Here is a 20065-nt window from a genome sequence, read left to right on the forward strand (position 1 = left end):
CCTATGTTATATGAGTAAGTCGTACTCATGTAACATATCTAACGTAGCTTGGATTTTGTGTACGGTTACAGAAGTCTTTGCTCTTTTAAAAATCGATTGCAAGCCTTTATAGTTCCCCTTTTGGATCTTGGGCTTATGTTTGTGAAGCCCTGTTTCACGTGGGAATGTTTTTGAAGGAATGTGAGGTTTTGATGAGGAGTAACAGGGGATGTTCTCCCTCCCAGATGCTGCTTTCTCCTCTGAGTCCTCCTCTCCAGAGAACGTGGAGGACTCGGGGCTGGACTCCCCTTCCCATCAGCCTCTGGGGCCCTCTCCAGAGCCTGCCGGTTGGGCGGCCTGGCCGTCCACTGCGCAGGGCAGAGAGCCGGGCAGTCTGGGAAGGGCGTCCGACCCCTTCCTGTCCGCCTTCCGGGACCCTTCCCCGGGTCGGGCCCCTCCCGTGCAGGACGACTCGGCGGGGGCGTGGTCCGGCGCCCCCCGCTCTCCCCGGCCCGCCCCCGACGTGGACCCCGCCTTCTTCACCTTCCCGGCGTTCGGGCGCGGCCTGGCGCCGCCGGAGCTGGACGCCCCGGTGTGGAGCTGCAAGCACATCCCACCGGAGGACCCCTTCCTGGCGGCGTTCGAGCGGACGGCCCCCCCGGAGCTGGGCGCCTCCCCGGAGCCCTGGGCCCCCGCCCGACCCCGGCTGTCCCGGGAAGGCCGGGGGCTCAAAGACCCGCCCAAAGGGGGGCCGGAGGGGCGCGGGGACCCCTTCGCCTCCCACGGCGACAAGAAGGGCCCGTCCGCTTCCTCCTCTTCCTCCTCCTCCTCCTCGTCCCAGAAAGAGAGGGACAGAGGCGCCCCCATTTTGGAGTCCCCCGAAGACCCGTTCTCCATCACCATAATCGGCAGCCCCTCCCACCAGTCCACCCTGGCCGCGGCTGCGGCGGCCCAGAGCTCCAGCAGCAGCAGCAGCAGCAGCAGGCTGGCCCCCGCCCCCAGCTCTGGCCCCGCCCCTGGCCCCGCCCATGGCCCCACCTCCGGGTCCGCCTCCAGGCCTAGGAAGGAGCTGGTGCGCTGGAACTCCATGCATAACCCCTTCAGCGAGACCGGCAAAACCGGAGCGCCCGCAGGGACAGGAAGTGGGCGGAAGGAGGGCAGAAAGCAGCGAGCTTCGGAGGGAGGCCCACGCAGGAACGGCCTGCCTCTCACCAGGCATTCTGGGCCGCAGGAGGACCTGTGCTTCTCTACAGAAAATGACCAGAACTGCTTGAGCCTGAGCAGTCAGCCGTCCCGGAGCGGAGGTACTCAGTCACACACACACACACACACACACACACACGCACGCATGCACACACACACACACGCATATGCACGTACATGCACACACTACCAGCACTAACACAGGGGACTATAATGCCATGCCAGATTTTCATTAATCACTCTGTCAACACTGCAGAACTTGAGTGAGAATGTATTAGCCATCAATTCTAGTGGCCCCGTGGCACTTATTATAGTGTAGCACCTCGAGGCTGGGATTTAAATAAACGTCATTCCTGTCCACTTGTGTATTTTCATTAATTATCTCTGCTAAGATGAGATCATGTACTGCTAAACAAACTATGAAATTGACTGCAAAAATATTCAATCAAAATGTAACTTACCGAATATCAAATACAATACAAATTTATTAACTTCACTTTTGTATATTAACATCAATGCACTTCTCTTGGTGCTCAGTATATTATTTTAGACTCGTTCTCTCCCTTCAGACACACCCCCTCCATCTCGGCGGGACAGCGCGGAGCTGCTGCTGGCGGCCCCCCCTCGCCCGTCCCGGTCCAGACGGGTCACCGCGGGCCGGCAGAGTGGTTCTGAACGGGTATTAATTTTTAGCATTTTTCTTACTTTTATTTTACTTTTATTGTCTCCGGTGCAAAAATAAAACGGCACCTGATGCCATTAAAATCTGGGAAGAAAAAATAAGAAAAATAAGAAATAGTGCATATTAAAGTTTAAAAGTTTGAAAACGATTATTTAGGAGCGATAGTTCAGTTGGGTTTTGTTCTGTCACGGGCTTTTGTAGAGCACCTCCGACTGTCCAATCAGATTTCAGATCTCCCGTGTATCCTGAAATCTGCCCAAAGAGCGGATGTGGAAAAATTAGATTTTCTTTCTCTTCCAAAGCGGTCTGGCTGACACCTCAAAAAAGACTGAGCGCAAAGCTGACAGGACGCTTCTCTATTCGTTTTGAGAAATCGCTGCATTTCAACCGTTCGCAGTTATCCGCACCGCCTCACAACGATCATCAAAGCCGTGCGTTTGTGATGCGCGTTCCCTTCGCTCCGGAGAGTTCCGCCTGCGCCTCAGTTCTCGACGGAGAGCGGTTTTGTAAAAAAAGCTGACAGCTTTGTCATGCCTACAGCTGGTTTTAAAACGTAATGTCTCCACAAGGCGTGTCGGTTATGGGTTCGCTTTGTCACCCTGGGCCCATGTTCAGAGAAGCAATGCTGATCTAGGAAGAGTTTAGCCCTGTCTGTGTCTCAAGCTTATCCACTAAGATGAGCTGAAAGGCAAAAGTGATACTACATCAGCATTGTAACACCAAGGTGCTTTGCTAATTTGGGCCCGGGTCTGCATTCGATTGCACTCCCCAGATGCAGTGTGTATGTAAAGTGTGTGTGTGAGGTCACAGCGCTGGCTTGGCCGTGTAACCCCTGTGTGCCTTCCCCGTCTCAGTCCAGGTCTCTTTGCTCCTCCCCCCGGACTGGCCCCAGCCCCCCCCTCACCGTCTCCTCCTCCTCCTCCTCCAGCCCGAGCGAGTGGGCGGGGCAGCCGTCAATCACCCCCCGAGCAGCCAGCCCCGCCAGAGGTGGGTGCCAAACGTCCAAACGTACGAAACTCAAACTCAAATACACTTCAGTGGCAGGACGTGCACATCACAGTGTACCGTTGTTTACATAAAATGCTATTCAAACATCAACTGCCTTTGTAGTGCCCTTTGTTCAAATGGCTAATGTTAATGTTCTTTTGCCTGAGCTTAATACCAGTTAAGTATGTTCATCCCCTCCTTAGATTTAGAAACAAATACATGTCATTTATATATGATACTTCTCCAATGAGTCTCACTCCCCCCCCACTCCCTCCCCCGCCCTCTCTCCTCGCAGCGGGGTTATCCCGGGGGCCCAGCCCGATCTCCCTCAGCGCCCAGGAGTCCTGGCCGGTGGCAGCGGCCATCACAGAGTACATCAATGCCTACTTCAGAGGCGGGGAGCACAATCGGTCAGTGCCCATCGCCGCAGGTGCGAGAGAGAGAGAGAGAGAGAGCCGAGGGGCTGGAGCTCGCCCAACTGAGCTGGCGTCTGATGTCGCTTTGTCTCCCGCTCTCTTCTCCTCTATCTCTCTCTCTCTCTCTATCTCTGTCACACATCCTCTTTTTCACACCCCTCCACCTATCCCTGTTCCCTTCATTCAAATTCAAAGAAAATGCTTCATTGGAATGACATTTAGTGTGCCTGTGTTGTTTGATTTAAAATCTAAAATTGTGGAGTGCAGAGCCAAATCAAGAAAAAAACATCTTTGTCCGAAACATTATGAAGGGCACTTTGTGTATATATTAGGGATGGGCATTTTAAATTACTTTCATTGATCGATTAATGGCAGGATTTAATCGATGAAATCAAACATTGTTTTTAGAGGCTGTAAAAGCATGTGCCAATAGGCCAGACCACTGCCATAACAATAAAATCCAATAAGCTCGTAGGCTTTGGCCCATGAGAGGCTGTTAGTGAGCAGATGGGCTGTACACAACAATGCAACAAATGTAAAATATGTAGAGAAACTGAGCATGAATTCGTCCCTCCAGCTGCCTGGTGAAGATAACGGGTGACCTCACCATGTCCTTTCCCGCCGCAATCCTGCGCACCTTCACTGCCAACCCCAACGCCCCCGTCCTCAGCTTCCGATTGGTCAACATCGCTCGGGTGGACCACTTCCTGCCCAACCAAAAGCTGCTTTACAAGTAAGCTTGAGTGCGAGTCCCAGAGTAAATTGTTTATGTCATGAGGAAATGCAACCCACAAGGTTACTTCCATGAAGGAGAAAACTGCATTTCGGTGTGCTTTCTTCAGCGACCCCTCCCAGAATGATCCGGACAACAGGGACTTCTGGTTCAACATGCAGGCCCTTAACGTGTATCTCCAGAGAGAGGCTGAACTCAATCCCCAAGCCTCGTACTACAACGTGACTCTACTGAAGTACCAGGTGAGATATCCTAGTTGTATTGTGTTCACTTATTATTCGCTAGATGTTTAATGTTTACTGATGTCGCCGTTTACTATGGCTTTACATACTAATGTGTTTGTTGACAATAAAACATCTTGAAGAACTCTCCCTTGCTTTTCACCAGTAGGGAACGTGTCCCAGTTTTTTTTTGTGCTGATGGTTTTGTTTCACTCCGTTTCTGTCCTTTCCTCTCCCGTAGTTCTCCTCCCAGGACCCGGGCAGCGCCCCCTTGCTGCTGTCTGCGGAATGCCAGCGCAGTGGCACGGTGACCCGCGTCTCCCTGGACTACCACTGTTGCCCGGCGACCGCCCCGGCCACCCAGCTGACGGGCGTGCAGGTCATGATGTCCCTCGATCACACCGCCACTGACCTACAGTGCCAGCCGTCCGCATCATGGTGAGAGACAGAGACGGGTGGGGGGCAGAGAGAGAGCAGGAGGGACTGAGGAGAGAGAGAGAGATGAGGGGGTTGAGGGTAGGGGTAGGGGTAGGGGTAGGGGTAGGGGGAGGGGGAGAGAGGCAATAGCTCCTTTCCCACAGCAGGAACCTTTTAAAGAACTCAGGAACTTTTTCTGCCGAACTCAGGGGGTGGTAGACAGGAAGCGAGGGAGGCTGAGAAAGAGGGGGGAGGTAGAGAGATGAGTAAAGCGCAGGAGAGACGGAGCGAAACAGGATCCGGTAGATGGAAAGAGGTAGGAGTGACGGGGATAGAGAGAGGGGGCGAAGGAACGGTTATAAATTAAACTGAATGGATGTGTGGAAAAAATGAAGAGACAACTCTGTTCCTTTTTCGACAGGAATACGGAGGAGAGACGGTTACTGTGGAAACTGCCTAACCTCTCCCCCACCAACCACAGCAAAGGTCAGCCTTTCATCTCCGTCAGATGTGATGTCCTTGCTTTCTTTTTGAATCTGCCCACAGACAAAAAAAGAGGCTGATGGGTAACAGGAATAACCTCTGCCTCAGACGGGTCTGTCGAAGGCAGCGTAGCCGCGCGGAGCGATTAGCATAAGCGCGTGGGCGGAAAAGGGGGAGGCGGCGGCCGCGTGCGGGCGGAAGCGGGGGAGATATTAATACACGCTCCGGCGTGGGAGAGCTCCGGCAGGGGTGGGGGGGCGTTTCTAACCCGGGTCTTCGTCTCCCCCTCCCTCTCTCCCCCCCCCCCCCCCACCGCAGGCTCGGGGACGCTGTGCGCCAGCTGGCAGTGTCTGGAGGTGCCCCGCGGGCCGCCGCCCAGCCTGCTGGTGCAGTTCGTGGGCTCCGGGGCCACCCTGTCGGGCATGGACGTGCAGGTGGCGGGCAGCCGCTACCGCATGTCGCTGGTGAAGAAGAGGTTCGCCACCGGTAAGCGCGCACACGCACGCGCACACACGTACACAAACGAATAAACACACACACCGACAATGTTACGTGCTCCAGCACCATAACACACAGCATGAGGATAACCTACACACACACACAGTAATACATAGCATGAGACTAACCTACAAACACTTCTGGAGATTTTACAAAAATGATGCTCATGGCAAGATGTATGGTGTAGCCTCTACGGCAGCCGATTACCCCCCCCCCCCACCCCTCACCCCTGTGTTGGTGGGGGTTTGAACCAAGTACGGTACAAATGCGATCAAAATACAAAGTCAATTTTTTCTCACAAGAACAAATAGTCATAATAGGTGTATTTTATTCGTCTTATGACTGTCCATGGGTCGATTTCACGATTTATTGCGTCAGTTGGGCACAGTGCCAATATTTGTTCTGGACCAATGAGGTACAGTTTGCGTCACTTCCGGATTACTGCGGAGGACTGAGCTACAGTAGGTGCTATAGTCTATGGTCACTGGGGTGGGCGGTGGCGCTTCTTGGCCTTGACATTGCGGCTCCGGCCCAGAGACTGTAAAAAATATGGACAAAGCTACTGTGACGTCACCCATTGACTCTCCGTGGGTCTCTAAAACACGTTTTGAAGCCAAGCGGCCAAAACCAGACTTCGTTTTTGAAGCTCATTTCCTGGTGTTGTAGTTCCTGGTTGCTCACTAGCGCCACTACGGATGGCTCCAATATAGGTGTTTTCATATCCGGTTTCCATGTAAGTCTACGGTACAAATGCGATCAAAATACAAAGTCAATTATTTTTTCTCACAAGAACAAATAGTCATAATAGGTGTATTTTATTCGTCTTATGACTGTCCATGGGTCGATTTCATGATTTATTGCGTCATTTGGGCACAGTGCCAATATTTGTTCTGGACCAATGAGGTACAGCTTGCGTCACTTCCGGATTACTGCGGAGGACTGAGCTACAGTAGGGGCTACATTCTGTGGTCACTGGGGTGGGAGGTGGCGTCTCTTGGCCTTGACATTGCGGCTCCGACCTAGTCAAATCACCAGTAGTCTACACAGTTGCAACGCACATTTGTGAACTAGCCAACAGTTTTGTTTGGAAGTGCAAAATCAATGGCAAATTTGCCTACCTGGTGTAGTCTCACAGCCCACCCGATTCGATAATGACCTACTTATTTGACTAAATTTACGATTTAGCCAAAGCCAACATTTTGTTATTTTGAGCGGTTTGTTTGATGATCGCATATCTATTATGAGAAAAGTTTTAACCATTAAGAACTTTCAGACAATCAATTCTAGTTGTATCTTGGCTTTCTCGGTGGCTATTTATAAAGACTTTTCCTCAATATTATTTGACGTAATAGAAGCAGAATTTTGAAGCCGATCTCAACTGAATTCCATTTTATTCAAATCACATCAGGGTCAGCTCTTCGTTTCCTGCTGTACCCTTCTTATTTGGAAAAAAATTGCAGTTTGTGAAGGAACAGCAGGCTCTGAAAGGAACCAGTCATTTCTCCACTGTGACTTCAGGCCCAGGACTTAAAACACAATGGCTTCCACCCTTTCTTGCTGTTTCATTCATTTGAGCCATAGGGCTTGTTACAAGGATGGTAGGTTGGCAGCTAAATTACAAACATACCGGATACAAATTGGACGTATCGAGGCCTATTCAATCAATATTGACTCTTACAAATCCACACATACAGTGAGCACCATAATTCATTGGACAGTGACCTTTTTTGTTATTTTGGTTCTGTACTCTAGCACTTTGAGTTTGAAAGGATAGTATGACAATGAGGTTGAAGTGCAGACTGTCAGCTTTAATTTGAGGGTACTTTCATCCATATCGGATGAACCGTTTATAAATGACAAGCACCTTTTGTACATGGTCCCCCCCGTTTTAAGGTACTATGAGTATTTGTTGTGCCCCCACATAAAGGGAGGATGGACAGTGACCTGTGAAATTAGGTCTCCATTATCTGGAAGTGCTGATAATACCAGGTCTAATTTGAATGTTGGTTAGATAGGGGAGACATAGCTCAGGAGGTAAGACCGATTGTCTGGCAGTCGGAGGGTTGCCGGTTCAAACCCCGCCCTGGGCGTGTCGAAGTGTTCTTGAGCAAGACACCTAACCCCTAACCACTAACTGCTCTGGCGAATGAGAGGCATCAATTGTAAAGCGCTTTGGATAAAAGCGCTATATAAATGCAGTCCATTTACCAGAATTATTTTTTATTTTGTTATTTATTGAAGAGATGGAAAAGGGGGATATGGGGATGAACATGATTTATAAGGAAGATGGTATCAGCTGCTGGTTTAGAGGGAAGATGGAATCAGAAGGTATCTTAGAAGGAAGACAGTATCAGAAGGTGGTTTAGAAGGAAGATAGTATCAGAAGGTAGCTTAGAAGGAAGATAGTATCAGAAGGTAGCTTAGAAGGAAGATAGTATCAGAAGGTAGCTTAGAAGGAAGATAGTATCAGAAGGTAGCTTAGAAGGAAGATAGTATCAGCAGCTGGTTTAGAGGGAAGATGGAATGTGGTTCTGAGGGAAGATTAGGGAAGAATTAGAAGGTCTGCAGCATCTAGTTGCGCTGATGATGGTCATGAGCTGGGGTGGTGTTCTGGCTAAGGGCCTGTCTGCACAATCTGCTGCTATCTTGCCACCTGCTTGACTGTGTTCTCAGCTGGAATTGGACAAAACAGAGTACCCCAAAACAACAGGAATTACCAACAGTTCCACTGCTACAAGTACACAATGAACCTACCCACACAACAGCAGCTGCCCATCTCAATCTCTGTATCATTACTGAGGTTGTGGCATAAGTGAACCTTCAGCCACACCATGCTGCTGCTCACCAGTCAAGCTTTTTTCAGACGGCGTACGTCATGGGTGATGGTTCCAATCTTTTGGACATCCTTACATCTCTAGAATATAACAACAAAACAAAAAGACAACATGACATTTAGCCACCAGGAACAAGTTTAAATTCAAATTAAATGGTCAGACAACGAGCTAAGCTGTTTTGTTTAATCTGCAGAACATTTTTGTTCTGACCAGCGGGATCAGATCGGGTCTTGGGAGAGCAGCACTTACTCCTCTGCTGCTGGTGGTGCGAGCCAGGACCGGTATGCGCGATCGGAATGAGCAGCGCTGGAACCCTGTGCTGAAGGGGGGGTTTCCCAGTGCGTGCATTTCCAGAGCTGTTCAAGAGAGAATGGCACAGTCCCACAGTAAGATAACACTGTGTCCAGGACCCCTATTCATACTGGTTGCAATTCCCCTAAGCCCAGTCCATTCTGAAAGCAGTAGAGTGAACTGGAGCTCCAAATTTGCAGTCACGTGGTGTACAGAAGTGACTCCTGTGTGCATGATCAAAAGGATGCAGGATGTTGTACAGCAGGACAGAACAGGCAAGTCAGTCCATTCAGCAACACCCATTCTGATTGGCTCCTCTCTGGGGCCGTCAGTAGCAGAAGCCATTTTCCATCTATTGGCCAATCCGTGTGCAGCTACAGTAGGCAAGCTCTTACCCAAGCAGACCTTGTGGGCCTCTTCAGCATACTCTGAATGCCAGGATAGAGAATCCAGGCAATGCTCAGAGGCCTGAAAAAGAAGCAAAGTAATCAGGAGCATGAAGCATTGCTGCTCTGTTAAAAGTCAATTTAAATCTAGTCTACACAGCAGGAGTGCGTCACAGCAGATTTTTATGACAAACACTTCAGCCGATTAGTGAGCCAACACACACACTTGACACCCCTGCTACAAACAAAAATATCACAACATTACCGTTACCCAACAGATGTTTTCTATTCCATAAAGGATTAGTGTCAATTTACTAATGAACTGTTTGCACACAAGTAGAACCATAGATATTATAATCTGCATGAAATACAACAATATAGTAATATGATATATTCTAATGGATGTTCAGAAACACGTTACTGACGAACACAGGAGCTGACCTGGTAGGGTCTCACTAACCTGCGAAACGTCATCCTGGGACACACTGCAGGTGAACATGGTCTCGTCCACCTGTGTGGCACAATCGGATGTGGTAATCTCCACTGTTTGGGTGGCTGCATCCCGAAAGCTGGTCCCTAGATTTCTCTCAGCCCCAGACGACAGGGAGGACCTGTCTGGAATGAAAAGAAACAGAACAAGGCACTTTGTGACACACACTCACACTTCACCTTGCTTACACAACTATGAAACAGACACTTCTAGTCATCACAGCTAGTCTGTAGCTGGCCAAAGCTGGTCAAATCCAATGAAGCAGGTAGAGTAAACTGATGGTCAAACTGGTTGACCAGCTGAAAGTATCAAAACGTATCACAGTTTAAACCAGCGTGACCAGTTTAGGCTGGTTTACACTGGAATTTTCAGCAGCAATGTGTGTTTATGAAGTAGGAGGAAGCTTCTCAGGGAAAGACTGAAATAGCTTCTAAAGTCAATCTACTTGTGCACTGTGACGTGGCAGGGCAGACCAATAGTAAATTTACTACAGGGTGTAATGTGGCCCAGTCCATGATATGTCCCTGAGTGACACCAAAATTACTTCATTCATACAAGATATTTTAACTTGTATCGACATTTCAGCTGCGACGCACATTTGTGAACTAGCTAACAGTTTTGTTTGGAAGTGCAAAATCAATGGCAAATTTGCCTACCTGGTGTAGTCTCACAGCCCACCCGATTCGACAATGACCTCCTTATTTGACTAAATTTACGATTTAGCCAAATCCAACATTTTGTTATTTTGAGCGGTTTGTTTGATGATCGCATATCTATTATGAAAAAGGTTTTAACTATTATGAAAAAGGTTTTAACTATTAAGAACTTTCAGACAATCAATTCTAGTTGTATCTTCGCTTTCCCATTGGCTATTTATAAAGACTTTTCCTCGATATTATTTGACGTAATAGAAGCAGAATTTTGAAGCCGATCTCAACTGAATTCCATTTTATTTGGCTTCCATAACATTCGTGAACTGGTTTCTCTTGTGACGTTAAATAAACATTCGAATTCTTGTGTTATTTTGCAACTTGCCTTTGACTGCTTATGCAGTCCCGACACTTCAGTCATAACCATACTGCCTTGGTCTGGTAAATATTTCTTTAGTACCACACAATAAGCGAACGCGAAAAGAAATACAGTAGCTACAGAAACTACGTGCAGCTCAGAAATCGTTCGGCGCTCGGTGATGTCACAAGTAATATGAGATAATAGCTGAATTAATTAATTAATAAGAAATAACAAAAACGAACAAGATATATATTTTTTTTTTATCAGGCAGACAAGTAGAAATGTAACAAACAACTGGTGACTGATGAACCACAGTGTTGGAGAGTACAGGTGTCATCTAAAATAATTTCCCCCTCAGAAATAAATTCACCCCTGTCAACATTTAATGGGAACGTCTGTTTCAGTGAGCGTTGGACTGACAGCCGCTGTCTATTGGAGCCGCACAGCTGGAGTGAAAACCATGACTTGGCGCGCTTCTAGGAATTCAAATAGTAGAGTTTCGTGATATAAATATAGAAACAAATTTCAACAGCACGAAATACGCAATACCACTAAATTGCGTATTACAATCGGACATAGAAGCAAGCACTTTCCTGCTTCGCTAAGAACCGCAAGCTAACTAGCTAGCTTAGTTAATGTTGGGCGGAATAAGCGGCTGCTGTAGCCAACGTTATTTTACTTACCTCGATGTGCTTCCTCAAATTTGATGGCATTTATTTCCCTGGGTTGTGGCAACCAAAGTAGACTATGATGTCAGAATGCAAAGGGAATGTCTGTTTCAGCGAGGGTTGGAGTGACAGTTGTTGTCTCTTCATTCTCCACCAATAACATTATTGGTATGGAAATAAGCAAAATTTTTTAGTCTCTGGTTTGAACACCTGCCATAACACCTTCTGAGCTGTGATCCTTCCTCTCTCTCTAACCCTCTCCGCTTTCTCCCTGACGGAATAAAGCAAAAAAAAAAAAACTAAAGGAGAGCAGACTGTCCACTCACCTTTCGATTAAAAAACAAAACACGAGACTCATTGTGTAATGCTTTATTGGTCTAAGGTGTCATAGATGCCCTTGAACATTGAGAGGCTCGTGTTTCTCTCTCCATTTCTGCAGGGAAGTACATGGCCGGCTGCTCCATCTGAGCAGGAGAGGAAGAGGCCTCCTGGGAGCTTTCGCACACCGAACGCACTTTCGATTTCCCCGCGGAGCCCAGAGCCCAAGGGCCCGCCACGCACCGGGGAACATCACGTCCGCTGTTCCGCTACCCTGACCCTGACCCCCCCCTCCTCGGCGTGAGAGGGGACGTGCACTTACCCGGGGACCGTCACACAAAACCTAGTACTTACCTTAGAGGTGTTCTTCATTGGTTCACAGTTCAGAAATCCCGCCCGTTCTTTGTGGGAGTGTATTTCCTTTTCTTCTTTGTGCTCTAAGCAATGTGAATTGTGTGTGCCTTGGGTGAAGATCTTGAGTTGGGGAAACCATGGATGTAACAATCTGGCAGGACTAAGGACCGTGTACAGACAAATATGTGTTTATATGATCTCATGCATATGTACCTGAAATGGAACTGCCATGAAAAGTAGATTTTTTAAGTATTTATATATTGCTCAAGGTAGACGCAGTAGTTAGTTATGCAGACATGTCTGGGTTGTAGAGTACGTGTGAATCAGGCAAAAATCAGTCTGTGTAAATCTAAGGATTTGTTCAGGTGGGACTAATAAAACTGCCAATTTCTTTTTCAAAGACGTTTAACAGTCCCTTTCATGTTTTTTTTTTTTTGCCTAACCAGAACCAGAAATTTAATCAGTTGATTTTTTTTTTTTTTTACACCAATTTATTACAGTGTGACTGGTACAAAATACAATTCAAATGGTTGCAGACCACGGTCTGCTTTCCAGCAAGGGAAAGTGTAGTCAAGAACAGGCTGTAAAAATAAACATTCAACATACTCAAGAGTAAGAATCAGAACTAGACCAGTAGAAAATAAACCCTCATCCCAGGTTTAAACAGCATTAAAAACAGTAAGTTCAATTACATTTAAGAAACGATGTTCCCCACTGTGACTAGCGCAAGCCTCAAAGGAACAAAGCCAGGTAGCCTTGCAGCAAACGACCCTAAAACAACACAAAGGCTGTCTTGGCGATGACATAAGAGGAAATGGTCAAATTATTACCTGCACATTGAAGTAGTGTTCATAAATAAAAGGCGTGTCAGGAATCGGGCCTGAAGGTTGCGTGGAAAGCGTCGCTGGAACTGAAAAAACAAAGGTCGGCTCTCTGACCTTTCGGAACGACCCGCCTGTTTTATTTCCCGCCGCGCAGTTAGCCAGCCTGCTGTTCGCCCGCCATGGGTTTAGCCTGCCGCTAATTTAGCCTGTCGTGTTAGCCTGCGTTACAGTTAATTTTCTGTGTGTAGCAGACAGGCTAACCTACATTACGGCTAACCTGCTGTGTGGTTACCCACTGTACGGTTAGCCTGCCATATGGTTAGCCTGCTGCGCGTTTAGTCTAGTCATTTCACGTGAGGGAGACGGCCTCAGTTACAACTGTACATTCTTCAACAGCTCAAGATACATGTACAGTACAAACATTTGAGTTTGGTTTTTAAAAATCCCGTTAACCCCTTACTTCATATAAGACGGCTGCTACATTACATGGACCGTGCGTAAAGGAAATCTAGAACAAAAGGCTATTTCCAGCCTTACAGTTTATTATGGTGGGAGTGGTTCAGCTGCACACAGAATGCAGGAGACCGCAAAATGAACTTTCATGAACTGCCTTCAGAGCCCCCAAATAAATGTTCTTAGGTTTCATTTTGTTTTATAAGAGAAAGGGCTCGATGCCTTTGATAGCTGACCAGTGGGGGTTGGAACAGAGCCAGGAGGGAGGGGCCTGAGCTCTGCAGGCTCAGCCACTGCAGCAGCGCCACCTGCTGAAAACTGCCGTGAGCGCAGAGCACACAGCATGCGGGTGAGCGGCGGCGGAGCAGAGCCAATGAGAGTGTGGAGAACGCCGACTCGGTCCAACGGTTGGCTCAGGAGCCCAGGGGGAGGGCCTTGCTCCGGAGACCCGGCTGCCGGAGAATGACCCAACATTTTCGCTGCAAAGTAAGGTCTTGGCTGGCATGGAAACGGCCCCACGGGGGCACAGTGTCATGCCCCCAGGGGTGTGGGTGTGGGGGCGGGGGTCTGCATTACTGTGTGAAGTAACCCTCCGCCCATTTCCGGAGCTGCAAGGAGCTTCAAGGGTGGAGGCTCTGAAACCGTACATTCCTACGCGGTGAACATCAAGAGGCACAGCAGAGGGCGGAGTTTCTGTGGACGGGGGGGGGGGAGGGGCTTAGTAGCTGACAAAGCAGTGGTAACCAACCCTGTTCCTGGAGATCTACCGTCCTGCAGGGCTTTCACTCCAACCCTAATTTGGCACACCCGCACTCTCACCAATCATCAGCTCAACGCGGATTGTTATCTGTATGAATGAGGCGCGCTTTGCTAAGGCCGGAGTGAAAACCTACAGGACGGCGGATCTCCAGGAACAGGGTCGGTTGCCACAGTCGTAAAGGCACTGGAGCGGCGCTACAGCACAGCTGTAAAAAAATGCCGCTCGTAAAGAGGCCACGCGTGTCCTGCTGGACTTCGGCTCCGCGCCGAGTTCTCAATATGAACCGCAGCGGGGGGAGAGGGAACGAGGCCGGGGGCGTTACCCCGGGCAACGTGAAAGGTCCTCGCGACGTCGCTGAAATGTCATAACGTTGCCACGACGTTGCAGCAACGTTGTGAGGACGTTTTGTTGTTGCCTGGGCCTGTAACCCAGAAATGCCACAATCTACTGACAGTTTGTTTTTTTTCCCCCCCTTCTTGCTAAAGGAATCTAAAGCTCCCGTCAGGGGAACCTGAAAGGCAGTGCCCTGAGCGCACGGTTGACGCTGCGGAAACTGCGTGAGCTCGTGTGGAGCTGTAGAGCTGATGGGTAACTCCGCCCACCCTCCCAGCGCAGGACTGGGGGTGGGGGGGTTGGGGGGGGGTGTGGGGTGGGCGGGTCTCAGATCTCCTGCAGCGAGTGGCTGATCTCGATCCTCTCCCTCTTGACCGGCAGTTCCCCGGGGTCCCTGGACGCGTCTCCGTTGCTGCTCAGATCCCCGATATCGCCAGGGAAGTGAGACGGGTCTGTGGGAGGGGAGACAGGAGGCTGTGAGGGTAGCGTTCCTCTTTCTGAAAGTGCATTATCTGATGTGCTAACGTTATGGATTTCTACTAAACTAAGCTAGAGATTCTAGCTAGCTAGCCAGTTAACTAGCTAGCTTGTTTGTTTGTGCATGGCATCAAAGCTAGATAGCCAAGAAATAATTGCTAAGCAATAAATAAGGTTCCTGACATGTAAAACAGATTTAAAAGCAGTGGTGTTAGCATGAACTAGCTGGCTAGTTAACTGGGTGGCTGGAGTTGCCGAAAAAAGCAAGAAGCTCACTTCACACCAGCCAGAACAGACAGAAGACGTGACTAGGAGATAGATACATGGGGGAGGGGCCAGGTACTCAGAGGTAGCAGAATGGAGCTGGTGTGTAGGGACGATATTTCGAAAAAACGGAACAGCCCCTTTAGCTACCGGATTAGGCTAGCAGCAAAGTTTTGAAGGTTTTTGAAGTGGAGGGAGATGAGAAGGCTCATGGCATGGCTGAGCCTGGGGAGGTTGTTAGATCATATACTGCAAGTATACATCACAGTTAACCACACTGAACTTCATGCTGATGAAACTGTGTGGACGACCGCGTGGAAAATGAATGTGGCTTTAGTGCAAGAGCCAAGAGCTGGACTCTTACCTTTATCCATGAGGGTCATAGAGCTGAGGTCACTGAACTGTGATAAAGAGAGAACAGAATATCAGACACATCTATCACACATGACCCAATAAATATACCCTTACATTAGAATGTTCCAGAGAATATTTCTTGAAGCATTGCACGCATCTGTGTTTAATTGTGTACAAAAAACTCCCTGCACATATGCCTTTTAAAAAAAATTTTTTTTTTAAAATTCAGCTAAGGTTTGAGTGAGCTTTATGTCAACTGCAACTCCCTCCCACCCCCCCAAATCTGCCTTAATGCACATTTAGTAGGGAAATTGAGCTTTAGAATGTAGACAGCCATGTGTGCATATGAGGGTATGTAAGACTTTTAGAAGTTTGGGTATCCTTTTTATTAAATTAGCTTCAATGGAGGGAAAAGTCACAAATGAATCCTAGCTGTGGTGTTATAGCTTGTTCTATATTGAACAAACCCTTATAGCAAGCACGAGAAATGGCACCAGCCACAAAAAGAGCTTTCCTCTGAAAAAAAGTGAAACATTGGATCAACTTTAAATTCTTCTACAAGTGGTCACATCTAAAAATTTTAATCTGACTGAAATTTAAACAAAAAAATAAATAAGTTCATTCAAGTCAAAATTTTCTAGATGTGACCAGGCTAAGAACTTATTAAGAAGAATTTTAAGTTGACCCAACGTTTCTATTTTTTCAGCATCCGTTGTTCCTTTACTCGAATGTTCAAAGTGACACGTTTCCATTATGTCCAGCGGCACTGTAATATCCGTCCTTCACTCGAACCTTGGCACAAGTCCCAGGAGGGAATGGGATTACATCTCGGAAAGTTATAGGTTTCCTAAAACTGCTTGACCGCTATCCATCATTCGAACGCCCTTTTTCTACGTGAATTACATCAGCCGTGTTCGGCACTGTACCCTGCTGTGTCTAAACTTACAAGGACAGCATTTTCCTGATTAGAGCCTCAAATGCCATTCATCCAAGAAACTTTCAAACCTATAACCAATAATTTTGGACTTTTAAGTTATGATGCAAGATTTGTAAAGTGGTCAGTGAAAATTCAGACGGCTCAAACTTGAGCCAGTCACCCGAAGGTAGAACGCTGAGACTCGCAAACCAAACAGCCGAGGATGAATAATGGAACACAGTCATGGCTATATGCTTTATGTGCTTCAAAAGCCCTACTCTTACTATGTTGGTTTTAAATTCACAAGAACTCTACTTAACGACAAGTCCACTTTCTCTGTCTGATCATTTAAGATTTAACTGATATTTTATAATAATATTTACATTGACATACATAAACAACATTTCAGGATACCCTATCTAGCCTACCAACACTTTAAACCACTCAATAACGATGTTCTATTCGACTAACTTTCATTTTGTTTAGGACGGAGTGTAGCACAGTGGGTAAGGAACTGGGCATGTAACCGAAAGGTCGCAGGTTCGATTCCCGGGTAAGGACACTGCCGTTGTACCCTTGAGCAAGGTACTTAACTGAAATTGCTTCGGTATATATCCAGCTGTATAAATGGATACAATGTAAAAAATGCTATGTAAAAGTTGTGTAAGTCGCTCTGGATAAGAGCGTCTGCTAAACGCCTGTAATGTAATGTTTATAAGGCTCGTTTCCATTGGGCACGTCACACGGATTCTTCAGTGGAGTAAAGGTGAGTGCTAGCCTCGCAGCGTAGGCCCTGCGCCGGCGCTCACCTCTCCCATGACGGCGATGGGCGTCTCGCCGGTCGCCTGGGCGACGCGGTGCTCCACCAGGTAGAACATGTACTCGTCGTAGAGCAGGCGGATGAGGTGGAAGGAGCCGAAGCTGGCGGCGCTGCGGAGGGTCAGGTCCCGGATCACCATGGAGCTGCGGAGAGGAGAGGGGGGCGGGGCTCACAGTCAAGAGCTTTTATATATACGGCGACGCTATCGAGACGAAATCCGCAAAATCAACAAATAAATCCAAGCGCTGTTTTATTTTCATCTGTCGAGAGTTGCTGACTTTTCATTTCATTTATAAGAACTTCCAAGTATTTTTACACTTCATTTTTAATTTAGTGAACTTTGAAGGTTTTTTATGGACACGTGGCCTGAGCGCATAACGTAGCGTAGAGGTGCTTAAGTAGCTGTACCTGTAGAAGGACCACTTGAGCAGGAACTGGCGCGCGGCCTTGGGGAAGCTGGGGCTGCCCTCGTGGGGCCTGAGGACCTGATTGACCACGCTGTCCAGCCAGAGCGCCCACTGGTCCAGAGAGCTCTGCTGCTGCAGGGTCACCTTAAAGTCCTGCTCCAGGCGCTGCACCATGGCCTCATTACACTGGCACACCCACGAGGCCTGCTCCTGCAATACAGCGCACACACAGGGTCTGAGGATACAATACAATACACACACTGCTGCAATATAACACACACGCACACACACAGACTGAGGATACAACACACACACACACACACTGCTGCAATATAACACACACAGACTGAGGAGACAATACACACTGCTGCAATATAACACACACACACAGACTGAGGATACAATACAAACACACACTGCTGCAATATACCACACACATGCACACACACAGACTGAGGATACAATACACACACTGCTGCAATATAACACACACGGTCTGAGGATACAATACAAACACACACTGCTGCAATATAACACACACGCACACACACAGACTGAGGATACAATACACACACTGCTGCAATATAACACACACACACACACGGTCTGAGGATACAATACACACACACACATGCACTCCTGCAATACAACACACACACACGGACTGAGGATACAATACACACACACACACACATGCACTCCTGCAATACAACACAAACACACACACACAGACAGACTGAGGATACAATACACACGGACTGAGGATACAACACACATGCACGCATGGACTGAGGACACAAGACCCACACACACACACTCCTGCAATATAACACACACAGAGACTGAGAATACAACACAAACACACTCCAGCAATACAACACGCACACATACACAGGATATATTACACACACACGGACTGAGGATACAACAAACACACACATACTCCTGCAATATAACACACACGTGCACACACACACACAGACTGAGGACACAGCACACACACTCCTGCAATATAACACGCAGACACACACACACACATGGCCTGAGGATACTACATACACTAATACACACGCTAGGGCTTTCAAACGATGGTTAGAAAAAAAAAAGACATTTGAGCATGGAAATTAACATTCGAATGTGAAAGGGAAAAAAAACGTGGCTGCATTGTAGCAGTTTTCCTTTCAACCTGAACTGTGTTAAAAATAAATTGTGAAGTTTAGCACCTCCACTGGCGAAACAGAAGTCACGGGGTCACACGGGTCGTGGCTATGCGGCTACTCAACAAACAGGGCACTTTGGTTTCACCCCCGGTGCGATCGGAACACACCTCTTCCTCCACTGGGAATACAGCGAATAAAAAGATTGGCACAGGCCTCTTCCCAAGTGGACCATCTGGTGTTTTTGGCATGTGACCCACAGGCCTGACATTGGCATAAAACGCTTCATCAGTCTTGGGAGTTCCAGCATTTTGGCAGGATAACGTTAAAACCATGCCGATCTTAGATTCCTCTCCACAAGGTCCAAGAAAGTACTTTTCAGTTTGTTTTTAATGGCACTTTATTGTAAATAATCCACCAGGATCAACATTATTTTTAGGCACATTTCTAGAAATTGTGCGACTTAATTTTATTTCAACAAAATAATAATGAACAGGGAGGTGACGTGGTACACAAGTACGCATGCAGGGCGAAAAGATTAAAATACGCAACAACTGGATTGTGACTATTTTTAGGTGTCCATCTATTTTCAGGTACACTTTTCGTTACGACATAAAATTGCTGCTCATTTTGATCTTTTTGCCCTGCATTCTTACTTGCAGACCACTCATGTGAACCCCTGGTTATAAAAGCGTACTGTATGTAGATCTTAAAAGCCATCTCGAACGTTCTTCAACTTCACTGCGTTCATGTTTATTTCAAATATGTACCTACGCTAGTTAAGTCTCTCATTGTATTGGTTCGCCATCTTGTGGACACAACGCTGAGCCAGTTAACACAGCCCGAATTTAACACAGCATATATTAAACTGTAATATATATTTTAATATATTGAAACGTATGGGGTTTTTTTTAGAAGGAATATTCAAACATAATTTTTGGCCAATGTTGACAGCCCTAACGCACGCATACTGAGGATACAAGACACACACATGCACACACCCACGCACACCCACAGTACACACACAGTACACACACACACGCACGCAGCACAATGAGCGAACACTGACACAGCCGTGAGGGCTTGTCAGAGGGGCTCATTACCTGCACGTTGGTGAAGTCCACTCGGTTGAGGTCGCTGAGCATCTGGTTGATCTGTGAGGTGTTCTGCAGCACCGCCCGGGCCGCCTGAGCCAGGTGATTCAGAGACGTGTACCTGCGCAGCGTCTGCGCAAACGCGCTCACTACTGCCACCTGCAGGGCGGAGGAAAAAGGGCTGATCACACGCTAACGCTGTCACAGGAAACAAACTGCACACAGTCACAGGAAA

General features: G+C 47.7%; 2 protein-coding genes across 3 annotated transcripts in view; one reads left to right on the plus strand and one right to left on the minus strand.

Annotated features, from left to right (window-relative positions):
• Positions 1-12371, plus strand: part of LOC135256788 (F-BAR domain only protein 1-like) — a 53243-nt gene extending 40872 nt beyond the window's left edge. The window contains exons 18-27 of the mRNA XM_064338930.1: positions 225-1283; positions 1752-1861; positions 2719-2851; positions 3147-3261; positions 3845-4000; positions 4110-4242; positions 4463-4659; positions 5060-5124; positions 5440-5607; positions 11739-12371. Coding sequence (XP_064195000.1) covers positions 225-1283; positions 1752-1861; positions 2719-2851; positions 3147-3261; positions 3845-4000; positions 4110-4242; positions 4463-4659; positions 5060-5124; positions 5440-5607; positions 11739-11767 — 2165 coding nt within the window. The 3' untranslated portion in view covers positions 11768-12371. The remainder of the gene's footprint in view (positions 1-224; positions 1284-1751; positions 1862-2718; positions 2852-3146; positions 3262-3844; positions 4001-4109; positions 4243-4462; positions 4660-5059; positions 5125-5439; positions 5608-11738) is intronic.
• A 142-nt stretch (positions 12372-12513) lies between these two features.
• LOC135256787 (DNA-binding protein RFX2-like) overlaps positions 12514-20065 on the minus strand; it is a 43864-nt gene continuing 36312 nt past the window's right edge. For both annotated transcript variants that reach the window (XM_064338927.1, XM_064338928.1), the window contains exons 13-17: positions 19840-19989; positions 17581-17789; positions 17162-17315; positions 15447-15483; positions 12514-14793 (exon numbers count right to left, since the gene is read on the minus strand). In XM_064338927.1, the coding sequence (XP_064194997.1) occupies positions 14669-14793; positions 15447-15483; positions 17162-17315; positions 17581-17789; positions 19840-19989 (675 nt within the window). In that variant the 3' untranslated portion in view covers positions 12514-14668. The remainder of the gene's footprint in view (positions 14794-15446; positions 15484-17161; positions 17316-17580; positions 17790-19839; positions 19990-20065) is intronic.

This window comes from Anguilla rostrata, chromosome 6 (assembly GCF_018555375.3).
Source record: "Anguilla rostrata isolate EN2019 chromosome 6, ASM1855537v3, whole genome shotgun sequence".
Classification (NCBI taxonomy): domain Eukaryota; kingdom Metazoa; phylum Chordata; class Actinopteri; order Anguilliformes; family Anguillidae; genus Anguilla; species Anguilla rostrata.